Consider the following 24,766-nt stretch of genomic DNA (forward strand, 5'->3'; position numbering starts at 1 on the left):
AGAGCTGGGACGGGTTGTGCATCAGGAAACCCGAGTTCTGATGCTGGCTTTAACGCAAACTGTGTGTGACCTTGGGCAGATGACTTAAGAAGTGTCCTTGTTTCCCGCTTTGAAAAAACCAGCTTGTTTCCAAGTGTGTGTTCTTTGCCCAAGGAGCACATACTTTGGAGAGACTCCCGAAGGGGAATCCCTTTCCTTGTGGCCTTCATCCAGCTGGCTGCGAGCACTTGGCAGCCTGCTGTCAGGTACTGACACCGCCTGCTCACTGCCTTCTCCTTGGCTTTTGTGCTCCAGTGTGAGGGAGTGATGAAAGCCTCCTGTGGGGGGTGAGAAGGAAGGAGAGCAATCAGCTGCTTTTGAAGTCTTAGACCTTGTTTCTAGAGCTGGGCTTACTAGAGACCAGTATTACAGCAAGTAGTGCAAAAAACTCTACTTCTATTAAGAACATGAAAAGAAGATAATTTAACAGAACAATTTATTTCTGCCTTTACCATTTTCCTGTATCATCTTTTTAAAAGCTTTATCAAAATACTAGTACTGTTTTTGTTACTTGGAATGCTGAGATTTTTTTTTTCTAAAAAACCTTCTTTTTCAGGTTGTGGGTTAAACTACCATAAGCGATGTGCCTTCAAGATTCCAAATAACTGCAGTGGAGTGAGAAAGAGGCGTCTGTCTAATGTGTCTTTACCAGGAGCAGGGCTTTCAGTTCCAAGACCAGCGCAAGCTGAATACTCATCCTCTGCCTCTGAAGAAGTATGTCATGTGGAAGGGGAAACAAGTTTCTGGTTTTAAACCCTTTAACCTCTGGGGAACTAGCTAGTGTTGCAGGTGGCTCATAATGAGTACGAGGGAGTTGAGCTTAACCATTATGATCGGTTTTATTTCATTTTTTCAATGTGAGTATTAAACTGTGAAACTTACTGATAATTCTTATTACTGTGAGAAATGAAATAGGAAGTAGATTATAACTCTTATGTATAATTTTGCTGTTTGCCTGTCACTCATGGTTAGATGAACTCTGACAACTTTGGTTTCAGGAATGATAAAACACCTTGCATTCTTTGTAATACAGATTCATTCTGTAATCATGGTATCAGTATAGAATAGTTTCTTGGGTAATGCAGTACAAATTGTAAGCTTTTATTCTGGGAGAGTAGAGAGTGTTCTTGATATGCTGCTAAACTTTTCACAGAGTTAATCCAAAAACAAACTCTATCAAGGAGGGGGGTGTAGGGGCTGAAGGGCTTGCAGTAAAAACCATCATCCATATTAGTTCTTTGTTATAATGGTTGTGAGGGTTGCCAAGAGGTTATCAATTGTACTGCAACTATATTGGGACCTTAAGGCAGGGCAAGCAGTTATTACATCCATTTGTTTCATTGCTGCTTTCACTGTGGGATAAAAGTGGTGCTTTTGACACTGTCTTTTCTACTTATCTGTTTCTATTACTTTATAGTATAACAATTCTCACATTCTTACCATAGTTTAAAATACAAGTTGTATAGATTTTTCTAGTTCAAGAATATAAGTTTTTTAGCTAGAGGCTATGAAGCTTAGTCTTGAGTAATGAAAAGTATTTATTCTGTTGTTTATAACTACTGGTAAGAGTGATCTGGTGAACATAAAATTGTGTTTCTCCTCTCATGGAATTTAACTTGGTGATTTCTACATGTATCTTTAGTACCTCTTTGATACCTCTTCTTTGCTATCTGGTTTTGAATACTTGGCTTAGATGATCAGTAATACTATATTTTATCAGCAATTTTTATATTTGCAGTTCATCTTTCAGCAGTCTTAAGATGCTTTAGGTCAGATATACAGGGCCATGTTCCTTTGCATTTTTCTGTAGATGTAGGTAAATGTAAATTTATCCTGCTTGAATGTTCAGTAAGATGCTCAATGACTTTTTTGTTTTAATTGCCAAAGTTTTACTTTTAACTTAATTAAAAAGATTTCTTGAAGGGTTTAATTTCCAAAATGCCTTTTAATTTTTTTTCTAAATATTTTAACCTAACTTGCTTTTTTAAACTGATAGCTTGAGGTGGGGATTGGATTTTGCTTTGCCAGCCTCCAGTGTTTTCTGTTTTATCCCTTATGTGTCGGTGTGTATGTGCTGCCTGTGAACCTTGCCAGGTGGCTTAAAAAAAAAAACGAAGACCAAAAGAGTAATAAATGTTAATTTTTACCATTTTTGCTTCTATGGAAATAAAGATTCATACTTACTTTGCAGCTTTTTGCAAGGCTTTTCTGTCTGGTGTTTTCTTAGTTTTGTTTTAGGATATCAAAATATCTCTTGAAGATTCTTGGCCAGGTTGCTTTTCTACCCCGTCACTTTCTGAGCCAACGCCTCCCTCCCAGCTCCACTGACTTTTTTTTTTTTTTCCCCTAAACAAAGCTGTTCTGGTGTAAATCATGTCTACTTTCTTTATTCCAGCGCTGCTGCCCAGAACCTAGTAAGAGGATTCCCTCCTGGAGTGGCCGTCCCATCTGGATGGAAAAGATGGTGCTTTGCAGAGTGAAGGTTCCTCACACCTTTGCAGTTCACTCTTACACTCGTCCCACCATATGCCAGTATTGCAAACGGCTGCTCAAGGGCCTTTTTCGCCAAGGAATGCAGTGTAAAGGTAAACATTTAATTTTCTGCGGCAGCGATAAATTTCAGTAAAGGTCTTGTATTTAAAACTAATTTCAACTTACATTTTGACTGCAAGAAGGTTGTATGCTGCGAAATGGAATTACAGGCTGTTAGAGGTAGGAAGGGACTTCTGGAGACCATCTAGTCCAACCCCAAATGCTGCTAATGAAGGAAATTGCTGTTAATAACACTAATGTTGTGTGCTGAACTTTGTTCAGTAGGCTGCGTCTGATACCTCAGATGAAGAAATGGCAGTTGTCCAGGTTAGATTCCATCTCCACATCAGGCCAGATCTGGGCATAACATTATTTCGTCTGCCCTGTGTTGGCAGGCAGAAATAGAGCTTCAGTATGCAGCCAAACCTGTAATCTGAGTGATAGGAGAACTGGGCTTTGTGATTTACTGCAGAGCATATTTGCTCTGTGATATAGGTATGTGATCCTAGGGACTCTGATGGCTGCAAGTCTTAGGCAACAGGTGAGGAAAAATGGTAGAGATGAGACATTTAAATCATCCAGCAATGGAAAAAAGTCTGTGGAACAGATGAGAGGATGGGAAAAAATTACATCATAATGGAAAAAATAGCTACAGAGAAGGCTAGAGAAGTAGAAAACTGTTTTGTACTGGAAGGGGAAGTGCTGACATAATAAATAGTAATGGGGCAAATCAACATGAGACATCAGGACAAGATTGTTAATTTCCTTCTGGAAGTGACTTCATTGGTGCCGTCTTCAGTTACTGCAAATATATGAATCTGAACTGAAGCTTGTGATGGAAGTAGTGAATGACAAAATGTTAGTGTTTGAGCAGGAGTTAGGATTCTGGTATTATGGACTTATTTGTCTTCTGTTGTAGATTGCAGATTCAACTGTCACAAGCGTTGTGCACCTAAAGTACCTAGAGATTGTCTTGGAGAGGTGGTTTTCAATGGAGGTAAGATGGGAAACATATTTTCAAATACTGACAGATTTTTGGAGACTTCACAAAATGCATTAGCATTTGGTTCCCTCATTGTTGCATATTTTATGTTTTTTTAATTTTATCTTCCTGTTTTTTTCACCTGAGAGCACTCACAGTTCAAAACTTGTACTCTGGTGGCTTTAATTTTACTTAATCAGTCATGGCAAGTCCAGTATGCTTTGCTTGAGGTTGCTTGAGGAAAATAAAATCAGGAAGTCTTCTCCATGTACAAAAATTAAACTTCTGTTGTGATCAGTCTGTTCATTGTTCACCATGAAATATATATTTTAAAATGTTAATATCTGAGTAAGTAATAAGTACCAATTTTTGTGACTTTCTCATATTTATGATTTTTAGTGGCCAGAGTTAGCCCAGCAGTTTGTGAGGTAAAAGAGAGAGCCAAAACAAAACAAAAAAACCTCCACTCTAATTTTTTTGAAACTTCAGTTAAGTAGGACTATTTTCTGATTAGACCTCACAGAGTTGAAAGAGTAAGCTGGGCAACAGTATGTGGATTAAAGTTTAGGGCCTTATTCTTAGAAGTTTTAGACCAGTGTTAAGCTGATGAAATATGGGATGGATGAACAGACAGTGAGGTGGATTGAAAGCTGGTTGAATGGTTGGGTCTAGAGGGCAGTGATCAGTAGCATAAAGTTTAGTTGAAGGCTGGTAACTAGTGGTGTACCCCAGGGGCCAATACTGGATCTAGTCCTGTTCAACATCTTCATTAATGATCTGGATGATAGGGCTGTGTATGCTCAGCAAGTCTGTTGATGACTGGGAGGACTGGCTGATATGCCAGAGGGTTGTGCTGCCATCCAGAGAGACTTTGACAGGCTGGAGAAATGGGCTCACTAGGGTTGTTGAACCACATGACCTCCAGAGGTCCTCTCCAACTTCAACCATTCTGTGATTGTGTTGCCCAAAATCTTGATCCTTGGCATGCATATTTTTGAGTGGAATAAAACTGATGGCATGCAACAAATCACACCAAACCGAACAACCTGATTCAGCAGCCTGGGCAGCAGCTCTGTTAGCCAGTGGGTCTGTTGCACAACATATCCCGTCTGTTCATGCCTGCCTTCTCCAGCTCCAGGGCTCTTGCCTGGATCTTGAGACTGGTGGCTATGAACAATAGCGTGCAACATGTTGCTGCCACCTGCTTTCACCACCATTGTGATGCTAAGGTGGTAAAGCAATCTGTAGTTTGAGAACTACAGATTCAGACAATTCTGCCATGGAGATAAGAAGTAATGTAATTTTTCTTTCTCCTACCTTTAAGTTGAGCTCTCCTGAGACTGAGGAAAAAAAAAAGCTACTGATGAAGGTATTTGTGTATCTATTTCCTAGTTTTCTGGAGTGCAGTTTCCACAGCTTTTGGAGACTTTAAACTTCTGTCAGTGGACAGTCAGATATGAGCAATATCATAGCCCCCATTTTTCTCTTACTTTCATTGTTATGGGCTACAAGGGCAGCGAGAATAGAGCTGGGTTTCTGTTTGCAAAGAATTTCATTTGCTCAGAAATAATTCTCTGGGTCATCTCTAGCCATCCAAAGGTTACTTTGTATTTGTTACTTGTGGAACAGAATTACTTAATGAGATTTAGATTTAGACCTTAAGCTTTTCACTCCATTTCTTTCAGTATGGTTCTTGTTTTGGTTGGGTCTCTCTTGCCTTGGCATTTAGCAATGACAAATTGATAATGTTCATTAGCATGCTCTGTATCATGTAGCAAAAACTTGAGGATTTTTTGTATTCTGATTATACTTTTATGTTTATTTGCATAACTGCAAACTGAAGAAGAAATTTTGTGGAGTTTTTGTTTTGTTTTGTTTTTTAAATTGTGTGTTTGAAATAATATCTGAATCCTGTGTTGTTTTCAGAACCTGCTAGCCCAGGCCAGGACCTGGACATGCCAATGGAAGTTGATAGCAGTGAAATGAACAGTGATGGTAGTCGGGGTCTGGATGATGCTGAAGAGCCCTCTCCTCCAGAGGACAAAATCTTCTTTATGGATCCGTCTGACCTTGATGCAGAAAAAGATGAGGAAGCTGTCAAAACCATCAGGTAAGTCATATGGTGGGTTTCTTCACTCTGGATGTGCTTTCCTCAATACTGTGAAGTAAAACTTCGAGTAAAACACTTCTGATTAGCCCAGTTTTACTACTTAAAGTGTTATTTTCTTATTTGTGTGGGCTTTTTTTTTAAACTCAGATACTTTGTAAAGGTATCCTTTCCCTAATCTGAAACATAAAGTAAAAAAGTCTTCTGATTGGAAAAAGTGCTGTGCTTTGCCTGTTGTCAAAGACAGATTATCAAAATGGGGTGAAATTTATTGCTGAACATGGCTAAAACATGACTCACATCTTCATGACTTTAGCCTAATTTAGTTACTGTTATGCATGTGTTGATTTAAAAGGAATTACTCGAGGTATTTTGCTATTCACATCCTTGTTTATGTGTGTTTTAGGCAGAAGCTTGTTTGTTTTGTTTTGTTAACTTGAATGTGATTTTCCTGAAGTCTTCTATCTGATAACTGTCACATAGTTCCTTTAATCAAGTTTGGTCTTTTTACTTTCTGTATTATTCTGAACGGTGTCACCCTGATTTTCTTATGTCATTCTTAATAACATAAGAGCAGTTATATTAGGTTAAACCAGAGGTCATTTTAGCTCAGTGCTTAATAGCAAATACGTAAGGAAGAGCACATAGTGCTATCTTCTCAGCTTTCAGTGATTTATAGCTCAAGGACTTCCTTAGTTGGAAGTCACATCTTTTCTGTATTCTACCTCTAGGTAGGATTTTTCCATTTATTTCTAATTGCATTTGAAGCACTTAAAGTTTTTTGGCATGTGCAGCATCTTGCAGCAGCCAGTTCTGCAGTGTAACTGTGTGCTGTGTTAAAGCATCTTTACATTTTTGGTTTTGGATCTGCCATGTGATTTTGTGTGTTGACAAACATTTCTGTTAGTGTCACATGCAGGAGCTCTGGTGTGAAGCAGACAACTTGGTTCACTCTGTCTTCAGTGCTATTAAGACCTGTACATTTAACTAATGACTGTCAGAATGTTAGAGATTGTCAAATCCTTGTCTGCAAGGCCATTAATATCCCTGAGCGTTCATAAGATTTCCTAATGCATCTGTGATTTGAATTAACACACCCCTGTTGATATTTTCATAAATTGAAAGTATACTTAGATAGGGACCTTCATTAGCGTAAGTTGACTATGCTGCTGCTTCATATTGTTAACTTACACAGACAATAAAATAATAGCACTGCTGATGATAATTGTAATTTTATGCTGGATTAAGACCGGCAGTCTCACTTAATTGTTTTGAGACAAGATTAATTCTGAAGTATCCTCATTCCAATGTGTTTCTTCTGTGTTCCACAGACTAATTTAAGTATTGCAATACTTGCACTAGGAGAGCTAGTGGGAGCTCATATACCTTGTCAATTTAATCTATCAATGAAATAATTTGTGTGGTAAGAAAAAAGGTACCTATTGTTGAATATTGCAGGCTAAATGTGTAGTACAAATATAATTGCAGTACTGTTGTATTTTAACTTGTTAAATAGTAACTGTTCTATCTTTTTTTTTAGTCCTTCAACAAGCAATAATATTCCACTCATGAGAGTTGTACAGTCGATCAAGCACACAAAGAGGAAGAGCAGTACAATGGTGAAGGAAGGGTGGATGGTCCACTACACTAGTAGAGACAATCTGGTCAGTGACTTTAGTTTCTTCCTACATTAATTTTAATTATTTCTCTAAACCAGTGTATTTTATTTCTCTTATTTAGATATTCTGATTTACAGTGTCATTTGAAAGAACTTAGTCATGGTGCAAAGAAATCTGGTGCAAAGGAGAAACTGTAGTTTATTCAAAATTTTTCATTTAACAGTACTTCTCCTTCTCCCTTTTAAGAAGAAGCATTATCTCTAAATTGTCTCAAATGAATTGCATGTTTAAAATTTTAGCTTTCCTGAGATAATAATTTGGAATAGTTTGCTGACATCTTTCTTTTCAGCAGTTGAGCTAACTACTTGTATCAGTGCTTTTATTCTGCTACATGAAAAGGTGGAAATCATTATAAAATGATGAATACTGAAATGGTTGACACTATTATTCTAATGATCTAGGTGTTTGTAAATATTTATCTGTAGATATGGGACCCCTTCATTCCTCTAGCAAATTGCTTTGTCTGAAAGTACATGTTATTGAATGCCATGTCCCCAAAGCTCACTGTTCCTCTTGATGTCAGTGGAGTAAGGAGTTGTGGCTTGACAGTATATTCTTGGGCACTTTGTTCCAGTGCAACAAATAATGATGTCTTAATTGAACCTTCTTAGACAAGCTCCTTACTTTTGTATATTCAGGAGGAAGATAAGGGAGAATAGGCTGGGTTCATTAGAGTTGTCTGATGGGAGGGTGTGAGTCCTCCTCTTGTCTTTTGGCAGATGAATGAAAAGGATGAAGTCAAGAAGTTCCCAGATCTCATGAAGCATAGTGTGTCATATTGAGACTGTTTGCATGAAAGGCAGCATAAATACTTTTGCGTTCTCTGCACAAGGGTCTGATTGAAGGAGGCTTCAGGAATTTAGAGAAGCAAAATTATTTAATTCCTGTTGAAATGAAGCTAAGGGGTGATACTAATCAGCTCAAGTTACTGTAGTAATTTTAGTTTTTGTGATTGTCAACTAAACAGACCACTGCAAGTGGTCTGTCAGAAACTGCCTTACTAAACATTTCTTTAAAGTACCTAGATGTATTTATCACAAACTAAAATAAATAACTGATGTGTTTCAGATGAGATTCCAGCCAAGGCTCCTTAACAGACACAATTATCATCAGCTGGCTCAGGGCAGATCTGATACTCAGCTTTGATTTAATCTTTTGGTGCAGGCAGTACATTTTTCTGTAGACTTTTTTGGACCTCCTCATAGAACAGTGATCAGATTGTACACCTTAGCTTAGTTTGATATTTTTTTAAATCTTCTGTTAGTCTGGCTGCTACCTAGATGACATTTAATGAAAGAGGCCATTCAAATGAAGTAGAGTATTCTGCCTCAAAGGAAGATACCTTCAACCAAGCAAGATTTTGTAGAGCTTCCTAAGGGGAGGAGACTTCCATATTAGGCATTACAACTATTTCCTATTCTTGAAACAGCTTGGCCTTTATATCAGTTCCAAAGAGGTTCATTTTAACGGCAATATCTGTGTACTTCTTGCTTACCCTTGAAATATCTGGAAATAACAAGACATTTCACACTTTATAGTGAGAAGTTTCTGTATCATTGTCTATATTCCTTGACTCACTCTGAGACCATCCTTTCCCAAAATATGGTATGGGCAGATTTTGAATCTTTTGGAGTGTGTTACCAACTTGTTCCTTAATTCCGCTCTCCCTCAACCCTCCAAAGTCTTCCCCAATTCATGATTTAATGAAGGGCACATATTATGTCCAAAGGACAGGTTCACTCTCATGCTTTTACCCAATTTCCATACAGTGCTGGCTGGGCATTTCAGTTAATTAAATCCATTCATATCCTAGCTTTCTTTGTCTGACTTCCACAGGTAATCTTAGCCTCTGCATGACTGAAGTGATTTAAGTTCTGCTGTATTATTTTTCAAACTTTGTCATCCTATGCCAGAATTAAGAGTCTTGTATTTTTGTCACAGAAAAATGAAAATGGGTTTCTAACTATATGAGCATGGTGCAAGCAAAGTAAGTTAGATTAGTGCAGCCATAATAACTTTCTGAGAGCTCCTTTGTGTTGAGGAATGTTCCTCTTAAAACTGCAAGACTATATGCAGCTTATTCGTATTACTTTTGGTGGAGAAGATACTTCTCATTGATGGAGACTTCCAGAAAATGGCTGTTTAGTCTGTCTTGATTTTTATTTTGTTTTCCCCCTCTCAGGATATTTTCTCCACTTGAATCTCATAATCTGTCTGTCTTGCCACTGTGCGCTTTTGGCTTTTAGAATTCTGTGTTGACAAAAGAATTAAGGACTTGCTAGGCTTGCTCAGTCCTTGAACCCTTGCAGTGTTGGTGTGAGGGTGCAGAGGGAGAAAACATGACTGCCACAATTATTCTTAAATTAAAATAATTTGGGTTTTGTGAGCACATGCACTTGGAGTGAAACCTATGTAAGTGTTTTTCTTGTACAAGATAACTGCTGTTGTCACTGCTAATGCTGTATGGTAAGTGGTATTTTTTCTGGTTTGTAGAAATAATTTTGAGCCTCTTCTTCAGTTTTCAAAAAAACTTTATTTCCAAAGTGTTTATTTTCATGTATCTAGTCTAAGGTGCAACTGTAGCTTAAAGCTAGTTGATTATCTTATTAATTGAAAGCATTTCTCTCATTTAAATAATTGGATAACAAAAGCCATACCAGTGATCTATTCCTTAAGTTATTGTACTGTGCATTTTGTAGAGAAAAAGACATTACTGGAGACTGGACAGCAAATGCCTCACACTGTTTCAAAATGAATCTGGAACAAAATATTACAAGGTAATTAATGATGAGTAATAATTATGTTGCACTTGATTTACTTGCTTTATAGAGCTGAAATATTGTGAGCAGTATAAGTATTATCTCCATTTCCTCACTTTTTTTTTAATCAAAACTGTGGCAGGTTGATTGTTGTCCAAATCTTATAAGTCAGGAGGACCACGATTAACACTGAGAAGTTGCTTGCAGCTCCTACTCTAATCCCCTTGAGTACGTCTCTACTTATATTTTGCATGTACTGTTCTCTTGAATTGCCTAGCACATTAAGCTTTATTCACAATTACCAGAGAATTTGTTTGGGCACCAGTCTAATGAAGGCTCGGACTGAAATTTTGCATGCTCGTGTATTTTAATTTGAAGTTCTCAGAATTAAACTATTGCCAACTGTACAACTGAAAGGTGGAAGCAAGATTTAGAGGAGAATTTACTGTGCAGCTTGGCATTATAGAAATGAAACTTAGCATAGATTTAAATTTAGCATAAAATTAAATTTAGTATATTGTTCATATAGTAATGTGTTCATTGGTGGAATAATCAGAAAATGTGTTTGAATGTATAAACAGGATTTTCCCTTTCTTGTCTTATACCTTTAGGTGGGGGTCCAAATCTTACAGCTTCTTCCTTTATAACATCTCTAAGATCAAGCCTTTTCTCTGTACACTCAGCTAAACTTGCCCAGATCCTTTTCATCCCTATCTTGACCAGTACAGTCTCTTCTCAGAACTCCCTGATACTTGTATTGCCCTGTGCATTCAAAACACAGCTGGTAAAATACTTTCCTTGCTCGTTGCTCCGTTATGTCACTGCTTGTGGTCCTTTGACTTGCCCCTTTGCACCCCTTTTTTCAACTGCTTAAATCTCAGGTCTTTGCTGTTAGAATCATTCACAATTTTGCCTTTACATTTATTTGCTCTTCATCTTAACCAGCTACTGCCCCTTATCCCCTGATGCCGCCCTGGTGTTCACCCGCTTGTTCACTACTCTTGCAAGTGATGTGCACCTGTACACCTTCCCATGTATGTGGAATGTCCTCCTCCAGCTGGTGTGAACTTGCCACCATTTCTTCCTTCAGTTCTGTTCTCTAGTGCTGCTTGTACCACAGTCTTAAAATGGCAAGGTAGAGGAGTCAGTAGAAATTGTTAATATCTATTTGAAAGAGAATCTTTACCAAAACTGTTTCAGATGCGTGAAGCAGTGCTTATTGACTCGCTTATATAACCTCATCCTCTTTATGTTGTCTTGTTTCACTTTTCCAACCCCCGTCATGTTCTTCTCTAGCTAAGCTGTATAAACTACAGCGGGAAAATGGTCATTCTGTAGTTGTGCATCATTTGTATTTGGTGGGGGCATGTGTTGTGCTGGATGTAAATGCAGTTTGAGTGGAGAATAGTTGTGTATAGAGAGAACTGTGTTGGGCCTGGAAGCCTCTCTAGGCTTGTATAGAGGAATTGAGAAAACTGTGGGTGGGCAATGGTCATGCACAGTTTGACATAACTTATGAAGCTTGTTATTTTGGTTTTGCTATTTTGATATATTTGCTTCGATTTCTTTGCAATCGCTTTAAGTTTTGATTATCAGTATATTAATATATTATGTGCATTTTCATTTTTTAATCTTTAATATTTTTCTTCAGGAGATTCCACTTTCAGAAATTCTCCAGGTGACTCAGCCTCGAGATTTTTCAAACGTGGTGCAGGGCAGCAACCCATACTGTTTTGAGATCATCACTGACACGATGGTGTACTTTGTTGGCGAAAACAATGGCAGCAGTCACCACAGTCCTGTTCTTGCTGCCACCGGAGTCGGACTTGACGTAGCTCAGGGCTGGGAGAAAGCCATTCGTCAGGCTTTGATGCCAGTCACTCCTCAAGCTAGCGTTTGCACTGCTGCAGGACAAGGAAAAGATCACAGTAAGCAGGGAGACAAGGCACTGTTTTTGATATTCTGAAGCTGTTAATGGTAGAGATTCCTTTCAGAAAAGTGCTTCTTTAGAGTGACGTATTACCTGTCTATTCTCTGCTGAACTGGGTCCATAATTTTCCACAAGTCTCTAAGAAGCAACACTCAGGGTTGTGAAGGGTGGGCAAATCCTTCAATCTGTTGTAGCAGTAAGTAGGAGTTAATCAGATTTGCAATATAAGTGTATATTGCAGAGCTTTATTGTAGGTCAGTTAAGAACTCATACATAGTTGCTGGATGTAAAAAGGAACCGTAGTTTAGATATTCCTAATATATTTTTTAAAAATGTGTGCGTGTGTATGTGTGTGTGTGTGTGTATATATACACACACACACACTCAGATTATATACATATAATCTGGAAAAACCTAAATTTTGGCACTTTCTGATGTTATCTTCTATATATTTTTTAAAATCTGTGAGATGTCAGTAGCTAAGGAGAAGAAAAGGAGTTAATGATGCAATGTAAACACTGTCAGTGATGGAAAGAACTTCTGCTGAGCTGCGGGTAGTAATAAAAAGTACCCTATTCTTCCTTTTATACACTCATTCTCCCATTCTTTCTCTAGCATAAGATCATATTCATTATTGAAGTTCCACTAAGCTATATATTGTGTTCTTTCTCTTCAGACATCTTGTTCCTCACAATGATGTTCATTTACATTCTGTACTGAGATTTATGCTTTTGTTCTTTAGTTTTCTTTCATCTTCCAGCTACTCCTTAATCTTCTTTTAGTGAAATTTTCTTTTGCAGGAGATTCTGAGATTAGTTTTTCATCTCTGGTATCTGGTTAAGAACATGTAAATGCTAGTCTGAGGTAAAGGCACTTTCTGAAAATACAACCATGGTCTGAAATGGTAAACTATGAAATGCCAGTACTGGTGTCAGTATTTAATAACAGTGAAGAAACATAGCTGTAAGATGATACCTCATAGCTGGCCTTACAGATACATAAAATGCCACTTTTGATATGAAATTCTTAGTTCCAAATATATATTGGAATATCTTTGTTTGCTATAATCTAAGGCTTACTGTTGCTGAGAGACTCTCACAGACAGTTGGTTATTCCAAAATCAGTATTTTTGCAGATATAAATAATATTTTTATATTAAAACTTGACAGTGGCAGAGAAGCTGCAGGGGTAGATACAGAGAAGAAGTATTTTAGCATGTTTGGGATTGTAGGAGCATAAGAAACTACTGTGAATGGCACTACTGTGGAATGGCATCCCCGTATTCTTAGACAACTTACTGAGTTGGTTTTTAAACTCTCAAAACGTCTGTTCATCCCTCTCCTTCCTGCACACTGTGAACCATGAAATGTATCCCAAGAGCCTTTAAGAAAATCAGATTTCTGGCTAAAAAACCAAACCCCCAAAAGCATCAAATATCTTCTTTTAAATGAAAAGACCAAGAGAGGAGGGAGACAGTGCTAATGTTTGAAATACTTACAGCAGCAGGGAATCTATAGTATGAAAATGTCCTCAAGAAACAGCTGGTCAATGTATACTACATTCCAGCCAGAAAGTAGCAAGAAATGAGGATGTTCTTCCAGTTTGACCCATGGGAGAGCCCTTGCTGACCCTGTACCTGGTGGTTGGGTGGGACGTTCCTGAGCTGAAATGAGAAAGAGAAGATTAGTAAGCTGGTACCTGGTATAGATTACACATGGAATCCTAGCATTACTGATTTCTTCAGAAGTGACCGTTTTTCAGCCTTTGCGCATTTCAAGCACTAGAAAAATTGATTTGTTTGGAAGGAGTAACACAGTCTTTACCTAACAGATATTTTGTGTTTTGTAGCCATCTGTGGAGAAGGGTTCAGTGTGTTCCCTTTGGAGAGTTTCAAAAACTGTGTCTTTACCTTCTAGTTACCTTATTTCAACCTTGCTGCAGTTTGTGTTTTCCTTAGTAACTTTTTTTGTCTGCCTTTTTTCCTGTTTTTCCTGGTGTTGTGTACTGTTATTCCAATACAGACTTGACTAGAGTCAGTAATCCATAGACAGATGCAAGGCTGTAATTCCAGTTCATCTTTCAGATGCAGTATTCAGAGTGTCTTTGAGCACTCATATTTGTTGCTAGCTTAAGTCTGTGAATTCCTTCTTTGAGATAAAGCACAGGTGTCAAAAATTAGATAGAGGTATTTTCTTTATTCTCTGAAATTATGTTTCTAAAGCCCAGGGGTCATCTTAGGGCGATAAAGGCTCTTCTCAAAGTGCTAGTAAATCTACAATGTATCTTCTATCAACCTTCTATGTGAATTTGTTCTACTTTTTTTTGGAAGTTAACATAACAGATGGTAGGTGTCCATTTGTCTGAAATGCTTCAGACAATGCTCTGTCTTGAAAGTCAAAGGAAAAGGATGTTTTCTGCCTTTCTTGATGTATCTCTTCTTGTCTGTGCATCATAATCTCATTTCTGTAATGAAAACGTCATGTCAACATCTGCTGCAGGCTGAAGAATTCTGGATCTTTATCTGGTGCTTTTACTTGCAAATTGCATTTCTTAGATGTGCTCTTATATTCCGCTTCTGTAGTTTATCCGTGAAACAAAGATTGTTTATATTTGGTTTATTGCATTTTTAATTATGTTACTTGCTTTACTTGATTCGTTTCCTTTTTTAATGCATTAATTCTGCATATCTTGATGCCGCAGAAAATTAGTACCCACATTCATTTGACTATAAGGTCTCTGTCTGATTGTCTTCCCTGTATCTTTCTATATTACTACCAGAAATTCTTAGTAGTTTAATGAACTCTGATATAATTGCTGCGTCACTATTTCTTTTGGTTCTCTAGCTCTCTGTTGTGTATACACTCATACTGGTTTTGTAATGAGTGATATGAGAAAAATAGGTTAATAATCCCAGCAAAACTCCCAGGGTTGTTTATCTAAATAAATCTGTGATGAAATTTGAGTTCTAGGGTATGATGTTTCTGCAGAATATTGATAAAAATAATTTCATCATGACTAGGTTAGAAATCAGTAAAGGTCTTTCGCTTTGTTTTCATTTTTTCCTCCATTTTTGCTAGAAAAAGCCTGCCCTTCCTATTTACTTACTCAGTTTTATCTTCTTTATTGCAGAAGAGTTATCTCTAAGCATCTCTGTGTCAAATTGCCAGGTCCAGGAGAATGTGGTGAGTCACATGCATTGTATAATAATGGTGTTTGTTTACCTGGGTATTACAAAGTAATGGGTACTAACAGTGTCTGGATGAGAAAGCAACATCAGGCTATTGTAGCTAAAGAAGTCTGTGTTATATACTACATATGTACACACCGTATATGTTACATACCATATATAGTACTTACCTGGCACAGCTGTTAGTTTGTATGGATGTGTGTCCCTGCTTACAGTGCAGCTGAGTGGATTTTCAGGACAAGTTTGTTGTGTTTTTCCACTCCATTCAGGGTAACAACGGCACCCTTTACAGAGTTTGATTAACTTAAAATGTAAATGCAGCTTAGCCAGTACTAACTAATATACTCGTGAATGTTTTGATTACTCCTGATATCTGTGATTTCTCTTTTTTTCCCCTGCATTAGGATATCAGCTCTGTGTACCAAATATTTGCTGATGAAGTGCTGGGTTCTGGTCAGTTTGGTATCGTATATGGAGGTAAATTACATTAGATTCCATTAAGGTAGAATGAGTGTCTGTCTGCTTGGTGTAATTAGCCTTTTTGTATGTGCTTAACTGTATCTAGAATGCCTAGGTAAAGTTTATCTGGTTAAGGGTTTTGTTTGGATTACTTTTACTGTGTCTGTCTGCAGTACAGTATTTCTTACAATTCATTTTTTGCGTTTAGAATTTTGTATTGACATCAACATCAGTTTAGAATATGCATTGCGTTTTGACCACAGTTAAATACAAAGCAATCTCTAGTCTGAATTTGGTCTTGGTTATTTTGTTTTTCTAATTGCAAATTCTAACACTGTTGTCTGTATTTTACAGTATTAGAAGCCATGTATTTAAGGGGGCTGTCAGTTATATTTGTTTTAAATGATATCTGGGAGATGTGGCCAAAAGTAATTAGAAAAATACACACTTTAGTTTATGCTAATGTAGTTTTATCACTTCTAGTTTTTAAAAACTACTATTGCAACATATAACTTGTTTATAGTATATAATCACAAAAAGAAGAAATACCAGAAATGGATCATATGAAGTCTGTTTCTTTTTTCTTTCTTTTTTTTTAATCCCATATATTATATCTCAAGTGTTGAGAAAACCACAGACCATAAATCTGGGAAAAAAGAAAAAGTGGTAGCAAATGACTTGAAAGTGGTAACCTTTCTGCTTCTATCATGTCTTTCTAGTCAGGAACTAGACTGTTGTGTAGTTGTGTAGTTCACTACTTTCCTCTATGACTTCTGAACTGCTTGCTGGAAGTGTGGTTTGATGGTCTAGTTTTACATCAGTCTTGAGAGAGGTCTATTTTTTTCCCCTCTGTATTTCTTAAAACGTAGCATGAATTTAAGTATGCTTCCTCTCATATGAATAGAACATGCACAGATGCAGACAGTAGTTTAATGTTTTGATTTTATTTCTGTATATACTCTCCTAAACTGCCTTTAAGATAAATCTCAGCTTGGTATTTTTCATGATTCAATGCATGATAAATGCTTATAAACATAATCAGTGCTTATAAAAGGCTTTTATTATATTAAATCTTTTCACTTAAAGATGCCTTGAAATATATAACATATTCATACTCAGTTTCTTAAGAGAAAAATCACAAGATGAAAGAGAAAGAAAAGAGTATAAAATACTCTTTTGTTGGCTCTGCACACTGCTTACTTGTTGCTGGTGTTTAGGGAGACTAGATTTGGTAACTTCTAATATTGGCTTCTCCCCACCTGTGTAGGGTGGGGAGAAATAATGGTAACAAACCCCTTTTATTTGAACAAATAAAGGTAAGTTTAATTTGCTTACATTATTGTAGGGGGTGGTTGTGGTTTTTTTTGTTTGTTAGTTTTTCTGTTTTTTCTTTTTTCTTTTGGTGTCCTCTTCTGGACAAATATTTACAAGTTGTAAATCAAGAAGTTATAGGATATTGATATCCAATTCCTGTTTCTTTCACACAAAATCACAGAATATTAGGAGTTGGAAGGGACCTCAAAAGATCACCCAGTCCAACTTCCCTGCCAGAGCAGGATCACCTAGACTAGGTCACACAGGAACGCGTCCAGGCGGGTTTTGAACGTCTCCAGAGCAGGAGACTCCACAACCTCTCTGGGCAGCCTGGTCCAGTGCTCTGTAACCCTTACAGTAAAGTTTTTCTTCATCTTCAGGTTGAAGCTCCTGTGTTCCAGCTTTCACCCATTTCCCCTTGTCCTGTCATTTGCTATCACTGAGAAGAGCCTGGCTCCTTCCTCCTGACACTCGCCCTTTACAAATTTATAAACATGAATGAGGTCACCCCTCAGTCTCCTCTTCTCCAAGCTAAAGAGACCCACCTCCCTCAGCTGCTCAACTCCCGCCACCATCTTCGTGGCTCTACGCTGGACTCTTTCAAGCAATTCCCTGTCCTTCTTGAGCTGAGGGGTTCTCTCTTTCAGTGAGAACAGTTTCCCTGGGCTTTGCCTATTCTGGTTAGTTTTTGAAAGGTCTGAAAAATGGAGACAAAAAAAAGCCAAAACCTTGACAGTTTCTCACTGATGTAAATCTTGCCCTGAAACCTGGTTGGTTGTGTTTTACTTACTTAGGAAAAGGAATTTCCAAGCTGCTTTTCTGTTAACCTTTCTTCATGTTCAATTTTTAGCTGTAGTCTAGCTTCCGTAGTTAAGCGTTTTGTTAGTTTGGTGGTTTTGCTTTATGTTGCTCTTGCAACCTAGCATTTGTCTTCTGTGTTTTGCATCTGGTTTGTAATTGGTGATATTTCTGCTGCATTTCAATATAATTTGATGTCTAGTGGAGCCAGAGTCACTTTCCCTGAATCTAGGGGTTTACTGAAATTATAGCTGGGTGCTGTGATTTCTAATATTTTGCCTAAAAATTGCTGATTTGTTACAGGCAAAATGACAAAATTCCCTGAATCTCTCTTTTGAGACTTTGGCTTTATGCTGTGGCCTGTGACAGCCCATTATAGAGCGTATGCTTTCCTCAGGGCTATTGTGAGCTTTTGAAAATTTATTTTTTGCTCCCCGATTGTTAGTTCTATTTGGTAGCTTTGTAAACCCTTTTGGACCTTGAGTGCTCTCTCCATCAATTCCCTTACTCCATCCAGTGGTGATAAGCCTGGTTTTGAATCTTCATTCCTGGTGATGTTTAAGGCAGGTACATTAGTTGCTTGGCGCAGCAGCCTTTGGAGTAACTCCATGCCCTGCTCATTATATTAAGTGTAATTTCCTCTGTGTGTGAAGCCCATAAAGGTATGAAGCCACTGGAGAAGCCTTGTAAATCTTTCCCTGCATTTGTCTTGAATAGTTTTGTGGCTGTTTTTTTTACAGGAGAGGCAATATTCTGTGGGAGTAGGTATTACTTGCTAATGTACAGATCCTTTACACAAACAAAACCTTCATCTAATATATCTAATGTCAGTGTGCATACTAGACAGCAAAGCGTAATACCCATTTCAAATTTATCCACAGCCCTCCTGTTGAGGCTTCTTGTTACTCATATACCAGTTGCAATTTTAAATATAAGTATGTTTGTACAAAATATACTTGTTTCCCCAAAAAGGAATTTCTGCTGTAATGAATTCTTTCTGCCACTTGATGGCTGATGTTGACTTTCTGTTTAGGAAAACATAGGAAGACTGGAAGAGATGTGGCTATCAAAGTAATTGACAAGATGAGGTTTCCAACTAAGCAGGAAAGTCAGCTTCGTAATGAAGTAGCCATTCTCCAGGTACAAAAGTATTTTTGGATCACATTGGAGTTTGTCTCAAGCAATTAATAAGATTTTGCTGTGTGTGTAAGTGCTCTGAATTGTTTTCTAAAACTGTGTATGTAATTTCTGAGTAATTTTGTAATTCCATGTGTTATAATCTTAAAGGAGTAGGAATTCCTGAGTATTTGGTAAAATAGGTGACTTAGGAGTGGTATCTACCCCCGATAGAACTCATACTTGGCTCTATGTTGTCTCCTGCAGGTAGCAGGAAACTTTGTATTATCTCTGGCTGTCTTCCACTGCTGGCTCCTCAGTCGATGAGTATTATTCTGGCACGTTCTGTGCTCAAGCTACTGAGTGTATCAGCTGTAAAATTAATAATTATGGCTAATCTCTGTTAAAACAGATCAGTCTCAGTAGTGGTAATTGGCATGTTTTGTGGGTTGACACATGTTTCAAGCTAGTTTCTTGCTTTTTTCATCTCTAACTCTCTACTTAACTGCTTTTTGATTTGAGGTACAACATTTCTGTGTAATTCAGGACATTTCATACTGTTTTATTTTAGTAATATACCTATACTAATTTATTTTAGAATTTGCACCACCCTGGGATTGTGAACCTGGAATGTATGTTTGAAACCCCAGAGCGGGTCTTTGTTGTGATGGAAAAGCTGCATGGGGATATGCTAGAGATGATTCTTTCCAGTGAGAAAAGTCGACTTCCAGAACGAATAACTAAGTTCATGGTCACTCAGGTTGGCATTCAGTTTCTTTACTTTGAGAGGAAAGGCTACATTTGTCTTTTGTTATTATGTGAGAATGGAGTTTGGAGAAGGCATTTTCTGTATTTTATTTAAAAGAGACAGCAGAGAGGGCAGCACACCAAATGAACATTGAACAGACAGGGAAAGAATTTTGAATGTTAATTATGTTAAATTTTTTGCCCTTCTTCCCAAGACGTAACATTAGGTACACCCAAAGATGCATATCAAAACAGTAAGCATTCAGAAGGTGGGAAAGGAGGCAAAGGAAAGGAAAACCAAAACCATCAGTTTGAAGTCTTGATTGACTGGAAAAAAACAGTACTGACCCAGTACATATGGGTTAATTCTTGAAGACTCTGTTGGTACCAATTACTCTATTGCTTAGTGTGTGTAGCTTTTGACACTTTTGATCCACTTGAATAGTTCTAAAAATGTTCTTTCCTTTTTGTAGATACTTGTTGCTTTGAGGAATTTACACTTCAAGAATATTGTTCACTGTGATTTAAAACCAGAAAATGTACTGCTAGCATCAGCAGAGCCATTCCCTCAAGTAAGTGAAGATGAAAAAGTACTTTCCATCACTTTTCATTGTTCTTTTTTTAAAGAAATGTCACTTTAAGATGCAATGTGTATCTCTTGTGGGATTGTTCAACTGATTTAGTCTAGAATTACTTGAACTACATGTATTATAATTGCCTTTTTTTTTCTTCCCTTCCAACTCTTAGTGTAGCCCCAAATAGTGCATACCATAATCAAATGATGGCAGAAACAGTATCAAGTACCACTCTGATCTTGGACAGCAGCATGTTTTGTAGATCAAGCAGAGATTTCTCAGTTTAAAATATATTTCTTTTGCAGGTGAAGCTGTGTGATTTTGGCTTTGCACGCATCATTGGTGAAAAATCTTTCAGGCGCTCTGTGGTGGGGACACCTGCTTATCTCGCCCCCGAAGTGCTCAGGAGTAAAGGTTACAACCGCTCTCTAGACATGTGGTCAGTAGGAGTTATTGTCTATGTGAGCCTCAGTGGTACATTCCCATTTAATGAAGATGAGGATATAAACGATCAGATTCAAAATGCAGCATTTATGTACCCACCAAATCCTTGGAAGGAAATTTCTAGTGAAGGTAAAGCAGTGAGTTTTCTCTGTTAGAATGTCTTTATGTGTAGATAATGCATTCAAATGCTTAAACCTCAAGATTCATTCTGATAGGAGCATGAGCACTATTGATAGTTTGAGTTTAGTACACTATATCAAAATGGATAAATATGAGCTAGCATACCTTTGTGAAAGATGAATTGTCAAATATCATGTTTTAGGTAATTTTCAGGGCAGGAGGAGCCAATAGATTTAACAAGAAAAATTAATTGCATGCATGAGGAGTGGGACCTGAAACTTCCCCCAAAAAAGTTAAATCATGTGTGAGTATTTGTTGAATGCTGATCTCGAAACAGACTTTTTTCTCAACTATAATTACAGGAATTGTTTGAAGTTCAATCTGGAATTTTAGTTTTGTACATTAGCAAGTAAAACAAAACCTGGATCTAAATGTCAGGTCAAAACAGCCTAGAAGTTTCCAAGGTTGGTCTCTGGAGCTCTCCAGTGCCAGCTTTGTTATTAGTAATGTACATATGCCTAACACACAGGTAGATGTGGAAGGACATTGACAAATGTATACAACAGTGGAAGTACCTACATCACTTTGAAACACAGGATTATGCTCAAGTTATATAGGCACTTCTGAAAATCACTAAAATCAGTATGGAAAAAGATTAACAAGTAATATAGTAAAGCTGCTAGTGTTTCCATCAAAGGAGGGGAAGCTTACCTCACACTTGTGTTGTAGCCTTATTTAACATAAGCAAAGCTAAATAAGATTTCAGAGTTCAGTAGGATACACACCTGTATTAAAAGATCACTTTCACTGCAGCATGTGAATGATGATAGAGGTGATTGTTGTTTAAGCAATATAATTTTTGTTTTGTTCTTCTTTGTCAGCCATTGATTTAATAAACAATTTGCTTCAAGTGAAGATGAGAAAACGTTTCAGTGTTGACAAATCCCTTAGTCACCCGTGGTTACAGGTAAACCCATCTGCATTTTTTACTGTGTTTGTAACAGGTGAATAATGATTATTTTTTTTAAATTAAATCCTTCAGCTTATTAAAACTGTTGCTATCAAAGTTTGTTAACCAGCATTCATGGAGCCTTGAGTGTTTCTATTTTTAGCTTTACACTTTATGTGCTCCAGGATTCTGCCCATCTGTTAATGGCTCCTTTCCTCAAGAAAAAATGTCTTCCTGTCTCTCCCGCCCCTTACTTTGACTGGCACCAAGGTAGAGTTTTACTCTTCTGGCACCGCTGAAACCAGTACAAAGACAAACATTGGTTGTCGGTGTTGAAGTGGACACACGAGCTGTCCTGTGCTAGAATTTGAAGCTGTTTTAGAAGAGAATTGTTTGGAATGAAATTCATCTGCTTGTTTGATGCAGGTTCCTTTCATTACGCTTTCACAATACCATATGCACATAGCCATGCACACAAATAACTTAAAAGACATTAAGGGGAAAATTCAATTAATTTTGAGTACAGACATTATTGGAACAAGGATGATTTCCTGTATGTGTATATATACAATTAATTTTATAATAAAGCTAACATAGCTGTCTTGTTACAAAAAAAATATAGTTATTTATAGTGTGATTTGTAGTATTACAACCTTAGATACTAGCCTATTTAATTTTAAACTGCTCTGTGTGGACATACTCTGTTGGGTTTTTTTGGGAGGGATTTTTTTTTTTTAACAGATCTTGATTCTATCTTGCAGCTATTTATATTAAAAGTAGAGACAAACTGTGCAATTTAAAAAACAGCAGAACTACATTCCCAAGGATAAGCTGCATCATTAAATCTGTCTTATTCCTTAGGATTATCAGACTTGGCTTGACCTCAGAGAATTTGAAACACGTATTGGGGAGCGTTACATTACCCATGAGAGTGACGATGCACGCTGGAAAGAACATGCTTTTGAACACAACCTTGAGTATCCCCAGCATTTTATTATGGCTCCTAATCCAGATGACATGGAAGAAGACCCTTGATATATTCGTTATGCTAAACTGCAGCGAAGAAGGACATTCCAGACAGAAACTGAAGATAATATTTGGAGGAACTGTTGATCTTGCTGAATGCTGTACGTGCGGTTCAGTGTACAAAGCCTCAGAGGATCCTGTGTTGATGTGGGAATAGACTGTTGTCTGACAAGCTTTTCTCCACCTCTGACTTAAACTATGAGTAGTTACTGGACAGTGGGATAAAGCCCGCTGGGTAACATTTCACCAAACTGTGTGGCTACAAAGCCATTACTGAGGTGTGATGTGTACAGATTGAATGGTTTGTGTGTTTTTCAAAGTTTTAATTTTTTTTCATAGCCTACACAATAAGAATTTTGTAATGGTTTTCTAATCCCTATTTACTAGGCCATAGAGGACTGTTTTCTGTTACTTAGACACGTCTCCTGTTTCCTAAACTGTGTGGGGTAAAGAGATTGTAATGAGAAACCAGTGCAGAATACCTTGGCTAATAGCAAAACATGGTGGTTTAGGTCAAATGCAGCTTCACAGATGAAGGAATAATTTGCTGCTGTTAAGACAGTTAAATATGTGTGTCTTTGCCCTAACTGAACTTTTTTCAAGATACCCCCTCAAAAAAGACGACCTCATAACTTCTTACATTCCTCTTGAAATGCTGGCTGACAATCTAAGAGATGACAATCAGAGCTATGCTGGTCCTTTATTTTGTCTATTGAAACAGAGCAATAAGCCACAGCAGCGTGTTGCTGTGTAAGGCTGGCACATGTCACTGGTACACACCAAAGGCATTTTGCCTTAAAACTACACAAGTAATGCACAGAGAGCACACAAGGCTTGATGTAGCATGTCCTTTTACTCTGGAAAAACAGCTTCTAGCAGAAGGATGTGGAAGAATAGGGAAAAAATACATGCGGCTTTCTTCTGTTGTTTTGAGTAATTAGGTTTAAACATTTTTCTAATATTTTTCTAATTTTTCTAAGGTTCCCTGGACTTACATCAGGAGTAGTTTGTAGCCTGCTAGCTTGTATCTTAACTCTGCTCAGAACCTAGGAGTAACAGTGGTCATCAAATCACTTGTTTCTTCTGCCAGGGCAGCTGGATTGTAGGAGAAAGGGCTTTGCCTCCTGACCTTAACTTGCAGCCCCTCTCATCCTCTTTACCAAGCACAGCGTTATTATTTGAGGCGAATGAAGAGTCCAAAACCAGCTCCTAATTCAGTTTTTCATGGAGGTACCTCAGCTGATGGATTCCTAACCACGTACTGGACTTGTGGCACAATAGAGAGGAAGCAGCAATATTATTTGGAAATTATTCCCTCGAAGGACAGTGCAATAGTTCAAGTTCATGGTATTTCAAAGAAGTTTGAGGCCATGAGTGCCAAATGCAAATGAAAGGTGGGGGTGGGGTCATCCTGTTTAAAAGATGGAAAAGGTGAAATCTTTCTTCTTTTTCTGTGGGATAACAGCGTCATGCTGCTGGAAGGTGCTGGATGGCTGCACCTGATGTGCCAAGCTGCTGAACTGGAGCATGGTTTGAAATACTTTTAAAAATTCTGATACATGCTTGAACTACAAAGTCAGTTGAGAGGCTTTGGATTATCTCCTCTCTCCTACAAAGATTTTTTGTGTTTGTGTGTGTATAGACAAATATTTTTTTCTGCTGTTGTTATTCAGGTAAGGAAGCAGGCGAGCAGGCTTTTTCTAGGTTGTTAGGTATACATAAAATTTTACAAGGTTATTTCAAGGCTGGCAGCTGCTTGCAGCGACAGAGACCTGGCAGTAAAGTCAGTGGCAGTTGCAGAAGTACGTACTCACAGGTAGGTTTGGGTCTTGAACCCACCTTTTCTTTTTCTATTGCCCTTAATCTGCCACTGCACTTTGAAAGTGTCCAGGTTGGTAAAGGCTGAGCTCTGGCTTCCTTGTTAGCAAACACCAAACTCTGTACACAACAGTGCAATCTGTGGCAGTTCCCTGCAGCCAGCAGTGGCCAGAGCGTTTCAGCTC

General features: G+C 37.7%; 1 protein-coding gene across 1 annotated transcript; it reads left to right on the forward strand.

The window, feature by feature from the left end:
- Positions 1 to 595: 595 nt before the first annotated feature.
- Positions 596 to 22,895, forward strand: PRKD3 (protein kinase D3; the record flags this gene model as incomplete). Its single annotated transcript, XM_010186365.1, has 15 exons — positions 596 to 753; positions 2,435 to 2,624; positions 3,491 to 3,568; positions 5,480 to 5,663; positions 7,201 to 7,324; positions 10,039 to 10,116; positions 11,750 to 12,026; positions 15,158 to 15,210; positions 15,620 to 15,692; positions 18,820 to 18,926; positions 19,501 to 19,662; positions 20,123 to 20,221; positions 20,530 to 20,797; positions 21,670 to 21,755; positions 22,599 to 22,895. Coding segments are annotated over 15 exons (2,111 nt in total), but the record flags the coding sequence as incomplete, so codon positions are not given.
- Positions 22,896 to 24,766: the final 1,871 nt, after the last annotated feature.

This window comes from Mesitornis unicolor, unplaced genomic scaffold (assembly GCF_000695765.1).
Source record: "Mesitornis unicolor isolate BGI_N332 unplaced genomic scaffold, ASM69576v1 scaffold11636, whole genome shotgun sequence".
Classification (NCBI taxonomy): Eukaryota; Metazoa; Chordata; class Aves; order Mesitornithiformes; family Mesitornithidae; genus Mesitornis; species Mesitornis unicolor.